Source organism: Procambarus clarkii, chromosome 27 (assembly GCF_040958095.1).
Source record: "Procambarus clarkii isolate CNS0578487 chromosome 27, FALCON_Pclarkii_2.0, whole genome shotgun sequence".
NCBI lineage: Eukaryota > Metazoa > Arthropoda > Malacostraca > Decapoda > Cambaridae > Procambarus > Procambarus clarkii.
In genome coordinates this window covers 40,134,373-40,156,616 of record NC_091176.1, presented here as the reverse complement: position 1 = coordinate 40,156,616, position 22,244 = coordinate 40,134,373, and the positions used below count along the sequence as shown (strand labels likewise).

General features: G+C 41.9%; 1 protein-coding gene across 1 annotated transcript in view; it reads right to left on the bottom strand.

Moving 5' to 3' along the window:
* The window catches only part of LOC123751417 (baculoviral IAP repeat-containing protein 2-like), a 229,286-nt gene that overhangs the window by 115,123 nt on the left and 91,919 nt on the right, over positions 1 to 22,244 (bottom strand). Inside the window, exon 7 of the mRNA XM_069332187.1 lies at positions 12,990 to 13,032. Within this exon, the coding sequence (XP_069188288.1) occupies positions 12,990 to 13,032 (43 nt within the window). The remainder of the gene's footprint in view (positions 1 to 12,989; positions 13,033 to 22,244) is intronic.

The window sequence follows — 22,244 nt, the reverse complement described above, 5'->3', positions numbered from 1 at the left end:
CGCAGTGTGAAATTCCGACTTTTTATATCTAAAATATGCCAATTACTGAAAGCGGCTGTTGGGTCACATTTTGCCCAAACCCCCCTGCAGTTTTCTAAATATCCCAATCATCCCAAATCCGATACCTGAGCCATATTTTGGAGCCCAATTCTGGCTCTCTGCACGTATTCGCTGTTTGAAATTCCGACTTTTTATACAGAAAATATGCCAATTACTGAAAGCGGCGGTGTGTCACATTTTGTCCAAACGCCCCTGCAGTTTTCAAAATATCCCAAACATTTCAAATCCAATACCTGAGCCATATTTTGGAGTTAAATTCTGGCTCTCTGCATGTATTTGCAGTTTAAAATTCCGACTTTTTATATCGAAAATATGCCAATTACTGAAAGCGGCGGTGGGTCAAATTTTGCCCAAGCCCCCCTGTAGTTTTCAAAATATCCCAAACATCCCAAATCCGATACCTGAGCCATATTTTGGCAGCCAAATTCTGGCTCTCTTCACCTATTCGCAGTTTGAAATTCCGACTTTTTATACCGAAAATATGCCAATTACTGAAAGCGGCGGTGGGTCACATTTTGCCCAAACCCCCCTGCGGTTTTCAAAATATCCCAAACATCCCAAATCCGATACCTGAGCCATATCTTGGAGCCAAATTCTGGCTCTCTGCACGTATTCGCAGTTTGAAATTCCGACTTTTTATGCCGAAAATATGCCAATTACTGAAATCGGCGGTGGGTCACATTTTGTCCAAACGCCCCTGCAGTTTTCAAAATATCCCAAACATCCTAAATCCAATACCTGAGCCATATTTTGGGAGCCAAATTCTGGCTTTCTGTACCTATTCGCAGTTTTAAATTCCGACTTTTTATACCGAAAATATGCCAATTACTGAAAGCGTCGGTGGGTCACATTTTGTCCAAACTCCTCTGCAGTTTTCTAAATATCCCAATCATCCCAAATCCGATACCTGAGCCATATTTTGTACCCCAATTCTGGCTCTCTGCTCGTATTCGCTGTTTGAAATTCCGACTTTTTATACCGAAAATATGCCAATTACTGAAAGCGGCGGTGTGTCACATTTTGTCCAAACGCCCCTGCAGTTTTCAAAATATCCCAAACATTTAAAATCCAATACCTGAGCCATATTTTGATGTTAAATTCTGGCTCTCTGCATGTATTTGCAGTTTAAAATTCCGACTTTTTATATCGAAAATATGCCAATTACTGAAAGCGGCGGTGGGTCAAATTTTGCCCAAGCCCCCCTGCAGTTTTCAAAATATCCCAAACATCCCAAATCCGATACCTGAGCCATATTTTGGGAGCCAAATTCTGGCTCTCTTCACCTATTCGCAGTTTGAAATTCCGACTTTTTATACCGAAAATATGCCAATTACTAAAAGCGGCGGTGGGTCACATTTTGCCCAAACCCCCCTGCAGTTTTCAAAATATCCCAAACATCCCAAATCCGATACCTGAGCCATATTTTGGGAGCCAAATTCTGGCTCTCTTCACCTATTCGCAGTTTGAAATTCCGACTTTTTATATCGAAAATATGCCAATTACTGAAAGCGGCGGTGGGTCACATTTTGCCCAAGCCCCCCTGCAAATTTCAAAATATCCCAAACATCCCAAATCCGATACCTGACCCATATTTTGGGCGCCAAATTCTGGCTCTCTTCATCTATTCGCAGTTTGAAATTCCGACTTTTTATACCGAAAATATGCCAATTACTGAAAGCGGCGGTGGGTCACATTTTGTCCAAACGCCCCTGCAGTTTTCAAAATATCCCAAACATCCCAAATCCAATACCTGAGCCATATTTTTGTAGCCAAATTCTGGCTTTCTGCACCTATTCGCAGTTTGAAATTCCGACTTTTTATACCGAAAATATGCCAATTACTGAAAGCGGCGGTGTGTCACTTTTTGTCCAAACGCCCCTGCAGTTTTCAAAATATCCCAAACATCCCAAATCCGATACCTGACCCATATTTTGGAGCCAAATTCTGGTTCTCTGCACCTATTCGCAGTTTGAAATTCCGACTTTTTATATCTAAAATATGCCAATTACTGAAAGCGGCTGTAGGGTCACATTTTGCCCAAACCCCCCTGCAGTTTTCTAAATATCCCAATCATCCCAAATCCGATACCTGAGCCATATTTTGGAGCCCAATTCTGGCTCTCTGCACGTATTCGCTGTTTGAAATTCCGACTTTTTATACCGAAAATATGCCAATTACTGAAAGCGGCGGTGGGTCACATTTTGTCCAAACGCCCCTGCAGTTTTCAAAATATCCCAAACATCCCAAATCCAATACCTGAGCCATATTTTGGGAGCCAAATTCTGTCTCTCTGCACCTATTCGCAGTTTGAAATTCCGACTTTTTATACCGAAAAATGCCAATTACTGAAAGCAGCGGTGGGTCACATTTTGTCCAAACGCCCCTGCAGTTTTCAAAATATCCCAAACATTTCAAATCCAATACCTGAGCCATATTTTGGAGTTAAATTCTGGCTCTCTGCATGTATTTGCAGTTTAAAATTCCGACTTTTTATATCGAAAATATGCCAATTACTGAAAGCGGCGGTGGGTCACATTTTGCCCAAGCCCCCCTGCAGTTTTCAAAATATCCCAAACATCCCAAATCCGATACCTGAGCCATATTTTGGGCGCCAAATTCTGGCTCTCTTCACCTATTCGCAGTTTGAAATTCCGACTTTTTATACCGAAAATATGCTTAAAGCGGCGGTGGGTCACATTTTGTCCAAACGCCCCTGCAGTTTTCAAAATATTCCAAACATCCCAAATCCAATACCTGAGCCATATTTTGGAAGCCAAATTCTGGCTTTCTGCACCTATTCGCAGTTTGAAATTCCGACTTTTTATATCTAAAATATGCCAATTACTGAAAGCGGCTGTGGGGTCACATTTTGCCCAAACCCCTCTGCAGTTTTCTAAATATCCCAATCATCCCAAATCCGATACCTGAGCCATATTTTGGAGCCCAATTCTGGCTCTCTGCAGGTATTCGCTGTTTGAAATTCCGACTTTTTATACTGAAAATATGCCAGTTACTGAAAGCGGCGGTGGGTCAAATTTTGCCCAAGCCCCCTAGCAGTTTTCAAAATATCCCAAACATCCCAAATCCGATACCTGAGCCATATTTTGGGAGCTAAATTCTGGCTCTCTTCACCTATTCGCAGTTTGAAATTCCGACTTTTTATACCGAAAATATGCCAATTAATGAAAGCGGCGGTGGGTCACATTTTGCCCAAACCCCCCTGCAGTTTTCAAAATATCCCAAACATCCCAAATCCGATACCTGAGCCATATTTTGGGCGCCAAATTCTGGCTCTCTTCACCTATTCGCAGTTTGAAATTCCGACTTTTTATACCGAAAATATGCCAATTACTTAAAGCGGCGGTGGGTCACATTTTGTCCAAACGCCCCTGCAGTTTTCAAAATATTCCAAACATCCCAAATCCAATACCTGAGCCATATTTTGGAAGCCAAATTCTGGCTTTCTGCACCTATTCGCAGTTTGAAATTCCGACTTTTTATATCTAAAATATGCCAATTACTGAAAGCGGCTGTGGGGTCACATTTTGCCCAAACCCCTCTGCAGTTTTCTAAATATCCCAATCATCCCAAATCCGATACCTGAGCCATATTTTGGAGCCCAATTCTGGCTCTCTGCAGGTATTCGCTGTTTGAAATTCCGACTTTTTATACTGAAAATATGCCAGTTACTGAAAGCGGCGGTGGGTCAAATTTTGCCCAAGCCCCCTTGCAGTTTTCAAAATATCCCAAACATCCCAAATCCGATACCTGAGCCATATTTTGGGAGCTAAATTCTGGCTCTCTTCACCTATTCGCAGTTTGAAATTCCGACTTTTTATACCGAAAATATGCCAATTAATGAAAGCGGCGGTGGGTCACATTTTGCCCAAACCCCCCTGCAGTTTTCTAAATATCCCAATCATCCCAAATCCGATACCTGAGCCATATTTTGTACCCCAATTCTGGCTCTCTGCTCGTATTCGCTGTTTGAAATTCCGACTTTTTATACCGAAAATATGCCAATTACTGAAAGCGGCGGTGTGTCACATTTTGTCCAAACGCCCCTGCAGTTTTCAAAATATCCCAAACATTTAAAATCCAATACCTGAGCCATATTTTGATGTTAAATTCTGGCTCTCTGCATGTATTTGCAGTTTAAAATTCCGACTTTTTATATCGAAAATATGCCAATTACTGAAAGCGGCGGTGGGTCAAATTTTGCCCAAGCCCCCCTGCAGTTTTCAAAATATCCCAAACATCCCAAATCCGATACCTGAGCCATATTTTGGGAGCCAAATTCTGGCTCTCTTCACCTATTCGCAGTTTGAAATTCCGACTTTTTATACCGAAAATATGCCAATTACTAAAAGCGGCGGTGGGTCACATTTTGCCCAAACCCCCCTGCAGTTTTCAAAATATCCCAAACATCCCAAATCCGATACCTGAGCCATATTTTGGGAGCCAAATTCTGGCTCTCTTCACCTATTCGCAGTTTGAAATTCCGACTTTTTATATCGAAAATATGCCAATTACTGAAAGCGGCGGTGGGTCACATTTTGCCCAAGCCCCCCTGCAAATTTCAAAATATCCCAAACATCCCAAATCCGATACCTGACCCATATTTTGGGCGCCAAATTCTGGCTCTCTTCATCTATTCGCAGTTTGAAATTCCGACTTTTTATACCGAAAATATGCCAATTACTGAAAGCGGCGGTGGGTCACATTTTGTCCAAACGCCCCTGCAGTTTTCAAAATATCCCAAACATCCCAAATCCAATACCTGAGCCATATTTTTGTAGCCAAATTCTGGCTTTCTGCACCTATTCGCAGTTTGAAATTCCGACTTTTTATACCGAAAATATGCCAATTACTGAAAGCGGCGGTGTGTCACTTTTTGTCCAAACGCCCCTGCAGTTTTCAAAATATCCCAAACATCCCAAATCCGATACCTGACCCATATTTTGGAGCCAAATTCTGGTTCTCTGCACCTATTCGCAGTTTGAAATTCCGACTTTTTATATCTAAAATATGCCAATTACTGAAAGCGGCTGTAGGGTCACATTTTGCCCAAACCCCCCTGCAGTTTTCTAAATATCCCAATCATCCCAAATCCGATACCTGAGCCATATTTTGGAGCCCAATTCTGGCTCTCTGCACGTATTCGCTGTTTGAAATTCCGACTTTTTATACCGAAAATATGCCAATTACTGAAAGCGGCGGTGGGTCACATTTTGTCCAAACGCCCCTGCAGTTTTCAAAATATCCCAAACATCCCAAATCCAATACCTGAGCCATATTTTGGGAGCCAAATTCTGTCTCTCTGCACCTATTCGCAGTTTGAAATTCCGACTTTTTATACCGAAAAATGCCAATTACTGAAAGCAGCGGTGGGTCACATTTTGTCCAAACGCCCCTGCAGTTTTCAAAATATCCCAAACATTTCAAATCCAATACCTGAGCCATATTTTGGAGTTAAATTCTGGCTCTCTGCATGTATTTGCAGTTTAAAATTCCGACTTTTTATATCGAAAATATGCCAATTACTGAAAGCGGCGGTGGGTCACATTTTGCCCAAGCCCCCCTGCAGTTTTCAAAATATCCCAAACATCCCAAATCCGATACCTGAGCCATATTTTGGGCGCCAAATTCTGGCTCTCTTCACCTATTCGCAGTTTGAAATTCCGACTTTTTATACCGAAAATATGCTTAAAGCGGCGGTGGGTCACATTTTGTCCAAACGCCCCTGCAGTTTTCAAAATATTCCAAACATCCCAAATCCAATACCTGAGCCATATTTTGGAAGCCAAATTCTGGCTTTCTGCACCTATTCGCAGTTTGAAATTCCGACTTTTTATATCTAAAATATGCCAATTACTGAAAGCGGCTGTGGGGTCACATTTTGCCCAAACCCCTCTGCAGTTTTCTAAATATCCCAATCATCCCAAATCCGATACCTGAGCCATATTTTGGAGCCCAATTCTGGCTCTCTGCAGGTATTCGCTGTTTGAAATTCCGACTTTTTATACTGAAAATATGCCAGTTACTGAAAGCGGCGGTGGGTCAAATTTTGCCCAAGCCCCCTAGCAGTTTTCAAAATATCCCAAACATCCCAAATCCGATACCTGAGCCATATTTTGGGAGCTAAATTCTGGCTCTCTTCACCTATTCGCAGTTTGAAATTCCGACTTTTTATACCGAAAATATGCCAATTAATGAAAGCGGCGGTGGGTCACATTTTGCCCAAACCCCCCTGCAGTTTTCAAAATATCCCAAACATCCCAAATCCGATACCTGAGCCATATTTTGGGCGCCAAATTCTGGCTCTCTTCACCTATTCGCAGTTTGAAATTCCGACTTTTTATACCGAAAATATGCCAATTACTTAAAGCGGCGGTGGGTCACATTTTGTCCAAACGCCCCTGCAGTTTTCAAAATATTCCAAACATCCCAAATCCAATACCTGAGCCATATTTTGGAAGCCAAATTCTGGCTTTCTGCACCTATTCGCAGTTTGAAATTCCGACTTTTTATATCTAAAATATGCCAATTACTGAAAGCGGCTGTGGGGTCACATTTTGCCCAAACCCCTCTGCAGTTTTCTAAATATCCCAATCATCCCAAATCCGATACCTGAGCCATATTTTGGAGCCCAATTCTGGCTCTCTGCAGGTATTCGCTGTTTGAAATTCCGACTTTTTATACTGAAAATATGCCAGTTACTGAAAGCGGCGGTGGGTCAAATTTTGCCCAAGCCCCCTTGCAGTTTTCAAAATATCCCAAACATCCCAAATCCGATACCTGAGCCATATTTTGGGAGCTAAATTCTGGCTCTCTTCACCTATTCGCAGTTTGAAATTCCGACTTTTTATACCGAAAATATGCCAATTAATGAAAGCGGCGGTGGGTCACATTTTGCCCAAACCCCCCTGCAGTTTTCAAAATATCCCAAACATCCCAAATCCGATACCTGAGCCATATCTTGGAGCCAAATTCTGGCTCTCTGCACGTATTCGCAATTTGAAATTCCGACTTTTTATACCGAAAATATGCCAGTTACTGAAAGCAGCCGTGGGTAACATTTTGTCCAAATGCCCCTGCAGTTTTCAAAATATCCCAAACATCCCAAATCCAATACCTGAGCCATATTTTGGAAGCCAAATTCTCGCTTTCTGCACCTATTCGAAGTTTAAAATTCCGACTTTTTATATCGAAAATATGCCAATTACTGAGAGCGGCGGTGGGTCACATTTTGCCCAAACCCCCCTGCAGTTTTCAAAATATCCCAAACATCCCAAATCCGATACCTGAGCCATATTTTGGGAGCCAAATTCTGGCTCTCTTCACCTATTCGCAGTTTCAAATTCCTACTTTTTATACCAAAAATATGCCAATTACTGAAAGCGGCGGTGTGTCACATTTTCTCCAAACGCCCCTGCAGTTTTCAAAATATTCCAAACATTTCAAATCCAATACCTGAGCCATATTTTGGAGTTAAATTCTGGCTCTCTGCATGTATTTGCAGTTTAAAATTCCGACTTTTTATATCGAATATATGCTAATTACTGAAAGCGGCGGTGGGTCACATTTTGCCCAAACCCCCCTGCAGTTTTCAAAATATCCCAAACATCCCAAATCCGATACCTGAGCCATATTTTGGGAGCCAAATTTTGGCTTTCTGCACCTATTCGCAGTTTAAAATTCCGAATTTTTATACCGAAAATATGCTAATTACTGAAAGCGGCGGTGGGTCACATTTTGTCCAAACGCCCCTGCAGTTTTCAAAATATCCCAAACATCCCAAATCCAAAACCCGAGCCATATTTTGGAATCCAAATTCTGGCTCTCTGCACCTATTCGCAGTGTGAAATTCCGACTTTTTATATCTAAAATATGCCAATTACTGAAAGCGGCTGTTGGGTCACATTTTGCCCAAACCCCCCTGCAGTTTTCTAAATATCCCAATCATCCCAAATCCGATACCTGAGCCATATTTTGGAGCCCAATTCTGGCTCTCTGCACGTATTCGCTGTTTGAAATTCCGACTTTTTATACAGAAAATATGCCAATTACTGAAAGCGGCGGTGTGTCACATTTTGTCCAAACGCCCCTGCAGTTTTCAAAATATCCCAAACATTTCAAATCCAATACCTGAGCCATATTTTGGAGTTAAATTCTGGCTCTCTGCATGTATTTGCAGTTTAAAATTCCGACTTTTTATATCGAAAATATGCCAATTACTGAAAGCGGCGGTGGGTCAAATTTTGCCCAAGCCCCCCTGTAGTTTTCAAAATATCCCAAACATCCCAAATCCGATACCTGAGCCATATTTTGGGAGCCAAATTCTGGCTCTCTTCACCTATTCGCAGTTTGAAATTCCGACTTTTTATACCGAAAATATGCCAATTACTGAAAGCGGCGGTGGGTCACATTTTGCCCAAACCCCCCTGCGGTTTTCAAAATATCCCAAACATCCCAAATCCGATACCTGAGCCATATCTTGGAGCCAAATTCTGGCTCTCTGCACGTATTCGCAGTTTGAAATTCCGACTTTTTATGCCGAAAATATGCCAATTACTGAAATCGGCGGTGGGTCACATTTTGTCCAAACGCCCCTGCAGTTTTCAAAATATCCCAAACATCCTAAATCCAATACCTGAGCCATATTTTGGGAGCCAAATTCTGGCTTTCTGTACCTATTCGCAGTTTTAAATTCCGACTTTTTATACCGAAAATATGCCAATTACTGAAAGCGTCGGTGGGTCACATTTTGTCCAAACTCCTCTGCAGTTTTCTAAATATCCCAATCATCCCAAATCCGATACCTGAGCCATATTTTGTACCCCAATTCTGGCTCTCTGCTCGTATTCGCTGTTTGAAATTCCGACTTTTTATACCGAAAATATGCCAATTACTGAAAGCGGCGGTGTGTCACATTTTGTCCAAACGCCCCTGCAGTTTTCAAAATATCCCAAACATTTAAAATCCAATACCTGAGCCATATTTTGATGTTAAATTCTGGCTCTCTGCATGTATTTGCAGTTTAAAATTCCGACTTTTTATATCGAAAATATGCCAATTACTGAAAGCGGCGGTGGGTCAAATTTTGCCCAAGCCCCCCTGCAGTTTTCAAAATATCCCAAACATCCCAAATCCGATACCTGAGCCATATTTTGGGAGCCAAATTCTGGCTCTCTTCACCTATTCGCAGTTTGAAATTCCGACTTTTTATACCGAAAATATGCCAATTACTAAAAGCGGCGGTGGGTCACATTTTGCCCAAACCCCCCTGCAGTTTTCAAAATATCCCAAACATCCCAAATCCGATACCTGAGCCATATTTTGGGAGCCAAATTCTGGCTCTCTTCACCTATTCGCAGTTTGAAATTCCGACTTTTTATATCGAAAATATGCCAATTACTGAGAGCGGCGGTGGGTCACATTTTGCCCAAACCCCCCTGCAGTTTTCAAAATATCCCAAACATCCCAAATCCGATACAAGACCCATATTTTGGAGCCAATTTCTGCCTCTCTGCAACTATTCGCAGTTTGAAATTCCGACTTTTTATATCTAAAATATGCCAATTACTGAAAGCGGCTGTGGGGTCACATTTTGCCCAAACCCTCTGCAGTTTTCTAAATATCCCAATCATCCCAAATCCGATACCTGAGCCATATTTTGGGAGCCAAATTCTGGCTTTCTGCACCTATTCGCAGTTTGAAATTCCGACTTTTTATACCGAAAATATGCCAATTACTCAAAGCGGCAGTGGGTCACATTTTGTCCAAACGCTCCTGCAGTTTTCAAAATATCCCAAATCCGGTACCTGAGCCATATTTTGGAGCCCAATTCTGGCTCTCTGCACGTATTCGCTTTTTGAAATTCCTACTTTTAATACCGAAAATATGCCAATTACTGAAAGCGGCGGTGTGTCACATTTTGTTCAAACGCCCCTGCAGTTTTCAAAATATCCCAAACATTTCAAATCCAATACCTGAGCCATATTTTGGAGTTAAATTCTGGCTCTCTGCTTGTATTTGCAGTTTAAAATTTCGTCTTTTTATATCGAAAATATGCCAATTACTGAAAGCGGCGGTGGGTCACATTTTGCCCAAACCCCCCTGCAGTTTTCACTATATCCCAAACATCCCAAATCCAATACCTGAGCCATATCTTGTAGCCAAATTCTGGCTTTCTGCACCTATTCGCAGTTTGAAATTCCGACTTTTTATACCGAAAATATACCAATTACTGAAAGCGGCGGTGGGTCACATTTTGTCCAAACGCTCCTGCAGTTTTCAAAATATCCCAAACATCCCAAATCCGATACCTGACCCATATTTTGGAGCCAAATTCTGGCTCTCTGCACCTATTCGCAGTTTGAAATTCCGACTTTTTATATCAAAAATATGCCAATTACTGAAAGCGGCTGTGGGGTCACATTTTGCCCAAACCCCCCTGCAGTTTTCTAAATATCCCAATCATCCCAAATCCGATACCTGAGCCATATTTTGGAGCCCAATTCTGGCTCTCTGCACGTATTCGCTGTTTGAAATTCCGACTTTTTATACAGAAAATATGCCAATTACTGAAAGCGGCGGTGTGTCACATTTTGTTCAAACGCCCCTGCAGTTTTCAAAATATCCCAAACATTTCAAATCTAATACCTGAGCCATATTTTGGAGTTAAATTCTGGCTCTCTGCATGTATTTGCAGTTTAAAATTCCGACTTTTTATATCGAAAATATGCCAATTACTGAAAGCCGCGGTGGGTCACATTTTGTCCAAACCCCCCTGCAGTTTTCAAAATATCCCAAACATCCCAAGTCCAATACCTGAGCCATATTTTGGGAGCCAAATTCTGGCTCTCTGCACGTAATCGCAGTTTGAAATTCCGACTTTTTATATCGAAAATATGCCAATTACTGAAAGCGGCGGTGTGTCACATTTTGTCCAAACGCTCCTGCAGTTTTCGTCACAGTCACAGTTGGTGACTGTGACAGGCAAGAGCGTCTGCTAGTTCTTACTTGTGAAGAGGCCCGACCAGGGGAAACCTGGAGGCGAGAAAAAGCGATAGGCTGATTGAGAGATTGAGATTGGACAACCACAAACGAGGAATGAGGTACCACCAGTACCAGTACCGAGGAATGAGAAAGGTCTTCTGAAGGAGAAGGCATTCTCTTAGCATCTCGCTCTGGGGCAGCATCAGCCGACTCATTTTCCAGCAGACGTTTTCCTCTCTGGGACTTGCTGTCAACGTACATGGCGTCCCTGCTCGTGGAGGTGTCCATTAGGGAGGCTCCGGCCTCCCCCGGTGCTGTGAGCCCCTGGGTAGCTGCAGTGAGCACACACTGGCCCAAAACCCATCTGAATTCAAAGACGAGCTCCAGGCGAGGTGTGGAAAAAAAGTCCAGCCAGGAGCGTTCAAACTGCGCGCCAAGATGGCCGACCTTCGACCTACCTAATCTACCCGAGCTTGTTGGGTAGATTAGGTACACAGTGATTATTGAGTTTCATATTTATTTAGTCCTGAATACAGCAGTGTCGTAGACGTTGAGACGGAGCTTGGAGCAGAGCAGAGAGCTGAGTGTGGCCGGAGTCGCGGAGCTCTATGTGGGAGAGCGTGGCAGCTGGATGCGGTCCTAGTCTGCTGCCTGTTCTGTTTCGAAGCTGTAGCGTCTTGGAGACGATTAGAACTGCCTACTCTGAGTGCTACATTCTTGACTCGAAATTGTACTGTTCGCTATTCTCAAATCGCTGGCTTATGTACGGTGACTACACTTCACAATAAGATAGGAAGGTGGAAAAACCGTTACCTGTAAATACCGATAGGATTGTAGCTTGTGTAGTTAGTGCTAATTAGTTATGCTATTATGATAATGAGATAATGGAGCGAGTATAAGATTTACTCGCTACACCATCATTTGATTTGGATTAAACATTCAAGGTTAAATGTTCGCCCTTGATCACCTAGCAGCAATTGAGGATACAGATGTAAGCTGATTGGAGAGTCGCGTTCTGAGTGTAAACTAGTAGAACGTAAGTCAAGAAACTGCAGATGGCCTATTGTCCTGCACGTGGCACCTATTTATATCCACCCACACATTCATATACGTCTAACCTAAGCTTCAAACAATCAAAGATTCCTATGCCTATTATGATCCAGCAGTGATCCACAATAGACTTGAGAATGGTCCAGGACGGACCGAAACGTCGTAGTCCCTTCACCTTCTAGTGTGTGGTCTGGTCAACATACTTCAGCCACGTTATTGTGACTCGTCGTCTGCACATAATCCAGTAATTTGTTCCACAATTCCACAACCCAGTTACCAAACCATTATTTACCCAGGTATTTCCTAAATCTAAACTTATCTTCATTTAAAGCCTTATCAATAACTCCCTTGTTATGCCCATTCATCCACTTGTACACTTCAATCATGTCACGTTAAGGTTTTTCCAACATCTCTTCATACGGAAGCTTTCTAATTTGCGGGATTAACTTTGTCATCCTAACTGACGTGTTCTAGTGAATTATGTCCATTCTTTAGCATGGCGATCAAAACTGAACTGAGTAATATAAATGGGGCCTAAAAACAATACGTTACTAAACCGAGCCGACTTATTGCTAACTCTTCTATAAATAAATCTATGGGAAAGAAAAGCTCTCAGCCTGCTAACAAGAGTGTACTAATCCACAAGGGCCGGGACGAGGATTCGAACCTGCGTCCGAGAGCATCCCAGACGCTGCCGTAATCGACTGAGCTACGACATGGTCAAAAGGAGTTGAAACCAAAGTTCTACTGAACTTACTGGATCCTGCAGCCTCTCCGAGGCACAAACCAGTGTAAGTGTAACAAGAATGTGAAGTTGACTGCGCCCATCTAGTTCCACCCGCTCCTCCCCAGAACTAGTTGTTAAATAAGCACTTTACCTTGACTCCTCTGATCCAACACTTGTCCACACGTGCCACACTCCTGAAAAAATATTTTTTACATATATTAAGGGCAAGTATAAGTAAGTAATTATCAAAAGAATGCACCAAACCGGGAAGGCTATGTAGCCCCAGGGTAAGTATAAACAGTTCATTTCAAATACAATCGAGTAGCAAAATATAATTATGAATTTCAAGAACACTGGAACCAATCACTGGAAAAGGTGTAATTGCAATGGAGATTAATTACAGATTGTAACAACAATAGCGAGTAGGCAAGACTGTTAAGACTGCAATAGCCTAACGGAATACGTTTTTGTCTTGGACTCATGAGGCTATGGTTAAACATCAATGTTCTTTTAAAGTTACATAGAAACACATTACCTTATTAGGGTCTTCCACTAAAACAAACCTTTAGCTAACCTTAGTTAAAAGTACTGTGTATTATTAATTTATTTAGCTGTCTATTGGCCTAAATTATATAAATAACATGTTTAAAACCTCTTAAGTACAGTATATGGTCCATGAGCACTAAACCAACGTTAGAAGCCTAGTGATTACATAGTTAAAAATGACCATTTACAGGTGAATTCATTTTACATCGCAGAGTAAACAAGATGCAAACAATTAACATCTTCCATCTATTAGATAAACAATTATCTAGTCGTCCCTTCACTTTCTAGCGTGTGGTTTGGTCAACATATTTCAGCCCCCGTTATTGTGACTCCTCGTCTGCAATTATCTTCCTCATTTATCTGCACAATTGTTATCCTGATATGACCACTCCATCGCCCTAGTCGTTAACACTAAACAATCTAGGGCGACTTGTTGCTAAACATTATATGCCACCTTTACCTTAGCTACAAGACACCGTGTACATATTAAACTACCTTTAATTTCATAATGCAGCAGTTTGCGCGCTCAAAATACAGATAGACAAACTCCTCATGAACCGTAGGGGAACCTTTGACAAGCCGCCGGCTTCCTGTTGCCGTAGAGGGCACTATGGACAAATGGTGGCCCTCTGGTAAATTTAAGTCAATATTACCTAGGAGTTATGATGTACCAGCCATTAAACATCTGGGACTCACAGTTAATATGAAAACAATCCTTAAGAATAGTTAAACGAATCATTGACTTAAACGAACAACATTGAATATTCAACTGTACGAGTCTCTGTTGTGGCTCCATCTGGCCTACTGTGTCCTAATATGGAAACTTCACTTCAAAAACACATCAATGATTTTCCGCTTTGTATAAAGTTCAAGACAGCAACAACAATCATGCCAGAACTTGTTCAACTGTCACTACCACAAATCTTCGAAGGATTAACACTATAAATGTTTAAATTGTTATAGATTTTGATAGATTAGCCTATAAATTTTCCTAGAAATTACCTACTTAATAATATCTGTTAGATTAAGGACCTGCCCGAAGTGCTAAGCGTACTAGTAGCTTTACAAGAATGTAAACACATAGTTCTATGTACTCCTTGTCACCTGTCCTCTTAAAAATAGCGTCGCTTTTGGCCGTTTACCCGTATGGCCGAATATGGACGTAATTTGAAAATGAAAAAAAAATGAAAATAAATTTGGGATTTTTTTTTTTCAACAACAATAAGTTAAGGGTCCTCTGATAGGTTAGGTGGGCAGGAAATTCTCAGTTTCAAAACGTTATGAAAAATGTTAATGGAAAGAATCCTCTTCTAAGCTTGCCGAGTAAGCCGGACTACTCAAACAGAAAACGGAACAGTGCGTCACTTTTGTGAGTAGATTCCATCTCAAATTACGTCCAAATTTGGCCATAGTGCCGCGCATACCAGCCAAAAGTGACGTTAGTTTTAAGAGGACGGGTTGATCAGAAACCCAATATAACTTGTAGTTATATAAATAAATAAATAAATAACAGCCGAGGCCTTTGTAATACTGACCCAGTTGGAGGTCATTTATACTAACAGAGTTAGTATAAATGGAATCAAGTCAGAGTGGAAATATGTTGTAAGTGGAGTGCCTCAAGGCTCTGTCCTGGGACCTCTGTTGTTTATAATATATATAAATGATTTAGATTCAGGTTTGAGTAGCAACATTTGCAAATTTGCCGATGATACGAAAATCGGTAGGGAAATTAATTCGGAGGAGGACTCACTATCACTTCAAGTTGATCTAGATAGGGTTTTGAAATGGTCAAAGGATTGGCAGATGCAGTTTAATGCTGATAAATGTAAAGTTCTGAGGTTAGGTAAGGATGATAGAGTTACAAGATACGAGCTAGATGGTGTTGTGATTGCGAAGTCGGATTGCGAAAGGGATCTGGGAGTTATGATTAGTAAGAATTTAAAACAAAAGGATCAATGCATAAATGTTCGTAATAAGGCAAATCGGACACTTGGATTTATTAATCGCAGCGTTAGTAACAAGACACCTGGTGTGGTTCTTCAGCTATATCTTGCTCTAGTTAGGCCCCATTTAGATTATGCAGTTCAGTTTTGGTCGCCATATTATAGAATGGATATAAATTCACTTGAACGTGTCCAGCGTAGGATGACTAAGTTAATTCCCCAAATTAGAAATCTTTCATATGAAGAAAGATTAACAAAGCTTAAGTTGCATTCACTGGAAAGGCGAAGAGTTAGGGGTGACATGATAGAGGTTTACAAGTGGATGAATGGACATAACCGGGGGGATATTAATAGGGTATTAAAAGTATCAACACAGGACAGAACACGAAACAATGGGTATAAATTGGATAAGTTTAGATTTAGGAAAGACTTGGGTAAATACTGGTTCAGTAACAGGGTTGTTGATTTGTGGAACCAATTGCCGCGTAACATTGTGGAGGTGGGGTCCCTCGATTGTTTCAAGCACGGGTTGGACAAGTATATGAGTGGGATTGGGTGGTTATAGAATAGGAGCTACAATCATTGGGTGGTTATAGAATAGGCGTTACAATCATAGCGTCTACCTCGCGATAGAGTTAACGTCATCAATGAATGCCATGGGGAGACATTAATTCCTCTCCCTTATATATTTACTATTCTTAAATCGGTAAATAATAATATTTCGTTCCTCTAAATAATAAACCCGTCCAGTCTTTAGAGTTTCAAGCGCGAATGCGAGGAATATTAAGGTTGGTGACAATAATTTGTGTTATGAACGTCGACTCGGCGTGGGTTGGAGGGACGCCATCCCCCTCAGTACGCGGACACGTGCAGAGCCGAAAGGAGGCAGAACTGTGCTTACCGTACTCATAAAGGACGCCATTGCCCAGCAAATCGGGCAGGTGTTATTCATCCTCAGATGAAAGCCGCCACTGTGAGGCGTGAACGACCTTGCAGATAATATCTTCAACTAGTGCTGGTGTTAAATGAGGGACCCCTAAACTTGGTTCCTGACGACACGTGATCAGCCAGCTTGAAACGCATCACAATCCAGGATAGGTTCACCGGAGCCTGGGATGCGAAATTACGGAAATCTTAATACTTATACAGTGCCCACAGCTAAGTACCCTTTATTTGATGCATCATTTACAGGTCTAATAATAGCGGGGTGATTGTTCGTCAAGCAGCGGGATAACACCTAATAACAGGTGATTAGAATTCCATCTGTAGATATTAATAATTTTGAATATGAATTGAGTAGTTAAATCAATTGCTACTGGTAGTTATTTATCTTGCCGCTCGAGAGAAGAATTCCTCATGCTGTCTTCTCCATGTTGAACCGTACCATTCGTCAGTGTACCAGACTTGGAGATTAAGAGGACTTCCATGGTTATCTAAAGGAATCTGCTACAAGCTAAGGCTTATTTCTTTTTTTCCATTTCCTTGCAATTTGATGCATTCAGAATGTTTGATATTAGTGTGTGATTTACTGTAACTCATTACTATGTTCATATTCATGTTCTTCTTTATGTGAATATTATATTTAGCATTATTTATAGGATTAGATTATTATTAATTGAATTAGTGAACGAACCACACTGATTCCTGGACGTACTTACCTCCAGTAATAACCCCCCAATGTAGGTGTTTGAAGTTTGTTTCTTTAATAATACAGCCCATTAATTATTCTTATGATCATACTTTCTAGTTATATCCATAGTCACTGGTTTTCTCTAGAATTTTATCTAATGATCTGAAATTCTCAGTTTCCCTCTTTACTTTAAAAGCGGGTGGTCCTTCGTAATTTAATTTACTATTTTAATTATTAATTAATCAGAATCAAACCCAAATATCCCACATTTGGCTCCAACATATGGCTCAGGTATCGGATTTGGGATGTTTGGGATATTTTGAAAACTGCAGGTGGGCTTGAGAAAATCGTGACCCATCGCCGCTTTCAGTAATTGGCATATTTTTAATATAAAAAGTCAGAATTTCAAACTGCGAATACGTGCAGAGAGCCAGAATTTGGCTCCAAAATATGGCTCAGGTATCGGATTTGAGATGTTTGGAATATTTTGAAAACTGCAGGTGGGGCGGGAGGGGGGGGGGGGGGGGTAGGGCAAAAAATGACCCTCCACCGCTCTCAGTAATTGGCATATTTTCGGTATAAAAAGTCGGAATTTCAAACTGCGAACACGTGCAGAAAGCCAAAATTTGGCTCCAAAATATAGCTCAGGTATCGGATTTGGGATGTTTGGGATATTTTGAAAACTGCAGGGGGGTTTGAGCAAAATGTGACCCACCGCCGCTCTCAGTAATTGGCATATTTTCGATATAAAAAGTCGGAATTTCAAACTGCGAATACGGGCAGAGAGCCAGAATTTGGCTCCAAAATATGGCTCAGGTATCGGATTTGAGATGTTTGGGATATTTTAAAAACTGCAGGGGGGTTTGGGCAAAATGTGACTCACCGCCGCTTTCAGTAATTGGCATATTTCCGTTATAAATAGTCGTAATTTCAAACTGCGAATACGGGCAGAAAGCCAGAATTTGGCTCCAAAATATGGCTCAGGTATCTGATTTGGGATGTTTGGGATATTTTGAAAACTGCAGAGGTGGTTTGAGCAAAATGTGACCCACCGCCGCTTTCAGTAATTGGCATATTTTCTATATAAAAAGTCGAAATTATAAACTGCGAATACGAGCAGAGAGCCAGAATTTGGCTCCAAAATATGGCTCAGGTAACGGATTTGGGATGTTTGGGATATTTTGAAAACTGCAGGGAGGTTTGGGCAAAATGTGACTGTTACGGACCCGAGCCCAGCGTCCGAGCACGGAGCAGTGACGACCGCGCTATCTGTGGGTCAGCTCCCGAAACCCCCCTCCAAATGGACGAAGCCGTCTAGTGAGGACAGGATATACCGGCCACAGGGGCTGGTTTCCCGTCCTGATCAGCTCATAACACAGCCGGTGCTGACCTCTGGTGAGGTGATGCTTAGACAGCAACGCCATCTATGGAGTGGATGGGTGGTCGTTTGTCTAAAAGCCTGTGAGTGAGGTGCCCTAGAGTGTGACCAGTACTAATGACGTGTCTGATTACAGAGTCGACCTGGGACTGCTGAATCGGACGGTGGATCAGTCTACCCAAGGCAACCTAAGTACCTCCACGTGTTTGCTGCAGAAGCTGAGAGTCACCCCCCCCCCCCCCCCCGGATGAACACTGTTGTGTTAGCCTGCCTGTGACGTGGCAGTTGAGGAATTGTCGTACTCGGGGCTGACTGGTGGAGAAGACTAGCCACTGGGGTGTTGTGGTGGGGAGAGTGATCTGTGGAATCACACGAGGCTCCTGCCTAGGGCTCGCAACCCTAGTATCGGTCGTGGAGTGGCCTAACCAGCGGAACTGATTGGAACCTGCCAGCTACAGGCTGGATTTGTGGTTGAAGGCCTCCACGACGGTGCACCCAGTGGAACTGTGATTTGGCTGGCCTGTGGCCAGGGTAGACTCGAGAGAATCGAAGGATGCAACGTGAGGCCACAAGAAGAGGACCAGGGCTACTCCTCTAGAGCACCGTGGAACACTCCGCATCTTCAGAGGAAGATCATATTGTACATTATAGTGTTTATACCCCCCGTGTGATAATTTATATATTTATTTATTGGTGATGGTAATTATATATTTAATTTAGTGCTGTTTTATCCCTTCCCCTTTAATTTACTTGCGTTACGGAACACACCCCATGAAAGCCACTACTAGCTTGGGGCCGGATACCCAAACTCTACGAACATCAGAGAAAGAACCCAGTTGCGACCCAATAGGGCCGTAACAGTGACCCACCGCTGCTTTCAGTAATATGCATATTTTCGGCATAAAAGGTCGGAATTTCAAACTGCGAATACGTGCAGAGAGACAGAATTTGGCTCTAAAATATGGCTCAGGTATCGGATTTGGGATGTTTGGGATATTTTGAAAACTGCAGGTGGGGGTGGGTGGGGTGGGGTTTTGGCAAAAAATGACACTCCACCGCTTTCAGTAACTGGCATATTTTCTTTATAAAAAGTCGGAATTTCAAACTACGAATACAGGCAGAGAGCCTGAATTTGGCTCCAAAATATATCTCAGGTATCGGAATTGGGATATTTGGGATATTTTAAAAACTGCAGGGGGGTTTGAGCAAAATGTGACCCACCACCGCTTTCAGTAATTGGCATATTATCGGTATAAAAATTCGGAATTTCAAACTGCGAATACGTGCAGAGAGCCAGAATTTGGCTCCAAAATATTGCTCAGGTTTTGGATTTGGGATGTTTGGGATATTTTGAAAACTGCAGGGGGGTTTGGGCAAAATGTGACCCACCGCCACTTTCAGTAATTGGCATATTTTCGGTATAAAATTCGGAATTTCAAACTGCGAATACGTGCAGAGAGCCAGAATTTGGCTCTAAATTATGACTCAGGTATCGGGTTTGGGATGTTTGGGATATTTTGAAACCTGCTGGGGGGGTTTGGGCAAAATGTGACCCACCGCCGTTTTCAGTAATTGGCATATTTTCGGTATAAAAAGTCGGAATTTCAAACTGCGAATACGTGCAGAGAGCCAGAATTTGGATCCAAAACATGGTTCAGTTATCGGATTTGGGATGTTTGGCATATTTTGAAAGCTGCAGGGGGGGGGGGGGGGGGTTTGAGCAAAATGTGAACCACCGCCGCTTTCAGTAATTGGCATATTATCGGTATAAAAAATCGGAATTTCAAACTGAGAATACGTGCAGAGAGCCAGAATTTGGCTCCAAAATATATCTCAGGTATCGGATTTGGAATGTTTTGAATATTTTGAAAACCGCAGGGGGGTTTGAGCAAAATGTGACCCACCGCAGCTCTTAGTAATTGGTATATTTTCGATATAAAATTTCGTAATTTCAAACTGCGAATACGTGCAGAGAGCCAGAATTTGGCTCTAAATTATGGTTCAGGTATCGGATTTGGGATGTTTGGGATATTTTGAAACCTGCAGGGGGGGTTTGGGCAAAATGTGACCCATCGCCGTTTTCAGTAATTGGCATATTTTCTATATAAAAAGTCGGAATTTCAAACTGCGAATACGTGCAGAGAGCCAGAATTTGGCTCCAAAATATGGCTCTGGTATCGGATTTGGGATATTTTAAAAACTGCAAGGGGGTTTGGGCAAAATGTGACCCACTGCCGCTTTTAGTAATTGGAATATTTTCGGTATAAAAATTCGGAATTTCGAACTGCGAATACGTGCAGAGAGCCAGAATTTGGCTCCAAAATATGGCTCAGGTATTGGATTTGGTATGTTTGGAATATTTTGAAAACTGCAGGGGGGGGGGGGTAGGGCAAAAAATGACCCTCCACTGCTTTCAGTAATTGGCATATTTTCAGTATAAAAAGTCGGAATTTCAAACTGCGAATACAGGCAGAGAGCCAGAATTTGGCTCCAAAATATGCGAAAATATGCCAATCACTGAAAGCAGCGGTGGTTCACATTTTGCCCAAACCCCCCTACAGTTTTCAAAATATCCCAAACATCCCAAATCCGAAACGGAGCCATATTTTGGAGCCAAATTCTGGCTCTCTGCGTGTATTCGTATTTTGAAATTTCTACTTTTTATACCGAAAATATGCCAATTACTGAAAGCAGCGGTGGGTCACATTTTGTCCAAACGCCCCTGCAGTTTTCAAAATACAGCAAACATCCCAAATCCGATACCTGACCCATATTTTGGAGCCAAATTCTGGCTCTCTGCACCTATTCGCAGTTTGAAATTCCTACTTTTTATATCTAAAATGTGCCAATTACTGAAACCGGCTGTGGGGTCACATTTTGCCCAAACCCTCTGCAGTTTTCTAAATATCCCAATCATCCCAAATCCGATACCTGACCCATATTTTGGAGCCCAATTCTGGCTCTCTGCACGTATTCGCTGTTTGAAATTCCGATTTTTTATACCTAAAATATGCCAGTTACTGAAAGCGGCGGTGTGTCACATTTTGTCCAAATACCCCTGCAGTTTTCAAAATATCCCAAACATTTCAAATCCAATACCTGAGCCATATTTTGGAGTTAGATTCTGGCTCTCTGCATGTATTTGCAGTTTAAAATTCCGACTTTTTATATCGAAAATATGCCAATTACTGAAAGCGGCGGTGGGTCACATTTTGCCCAAACCCCCCCTGCAGTTTTCAAAATATCCCAAACATTCCAAATCCAATACCTGAGCCATATCTTGGAGCCAAATTCTGGCTTTCTGCACCTATTCGCAGTTTGAAATTCCGACTTTTTATACCGACAATATGCCAATTACTGAAAGCGGCGGTGGGTCACATTTTGTCCAAACGCTCCTGCAGTTTTCAAAATATACCAAACATCCCAAATCCGATACCTGACCCATATTTTGGAGCCAAATTCTGGCTCTCTGCACCTATTCACAGTTAGAAATTCCGAATTTTTATATCTAAAATATGCCAATTACTGAAAGCGGCTGTGGGGTCACATTTTGCCCAAACCCCCCTGCAGTTTTCTAAATATCCCAATCATCCCAAATCCGATACCTGAGCCATATTTTGGAGCCCAATTCTGGCTCTCTGCACGTATTCGCTGTTTGAAATTCCGACTTTTTATACCGAAATTATGCAAATTACTGAAAGCGGCGGTGTGTCACAATTTGTCCAAACGCCCCTGCAGTTTTCAAAATATCCAAAACATTTCAAATCCAATACCTGAGCCATATTTTGGAGTTAAATTCTGGCTCTCTGCATGTATTTGCAGTTTAAAATTCCGACTTTTTATATCGAAAATATCCCAATTACTGAAAGTGGCGGTGGGTCACATTTTGCCCAAACCCCCCTGCAGTTT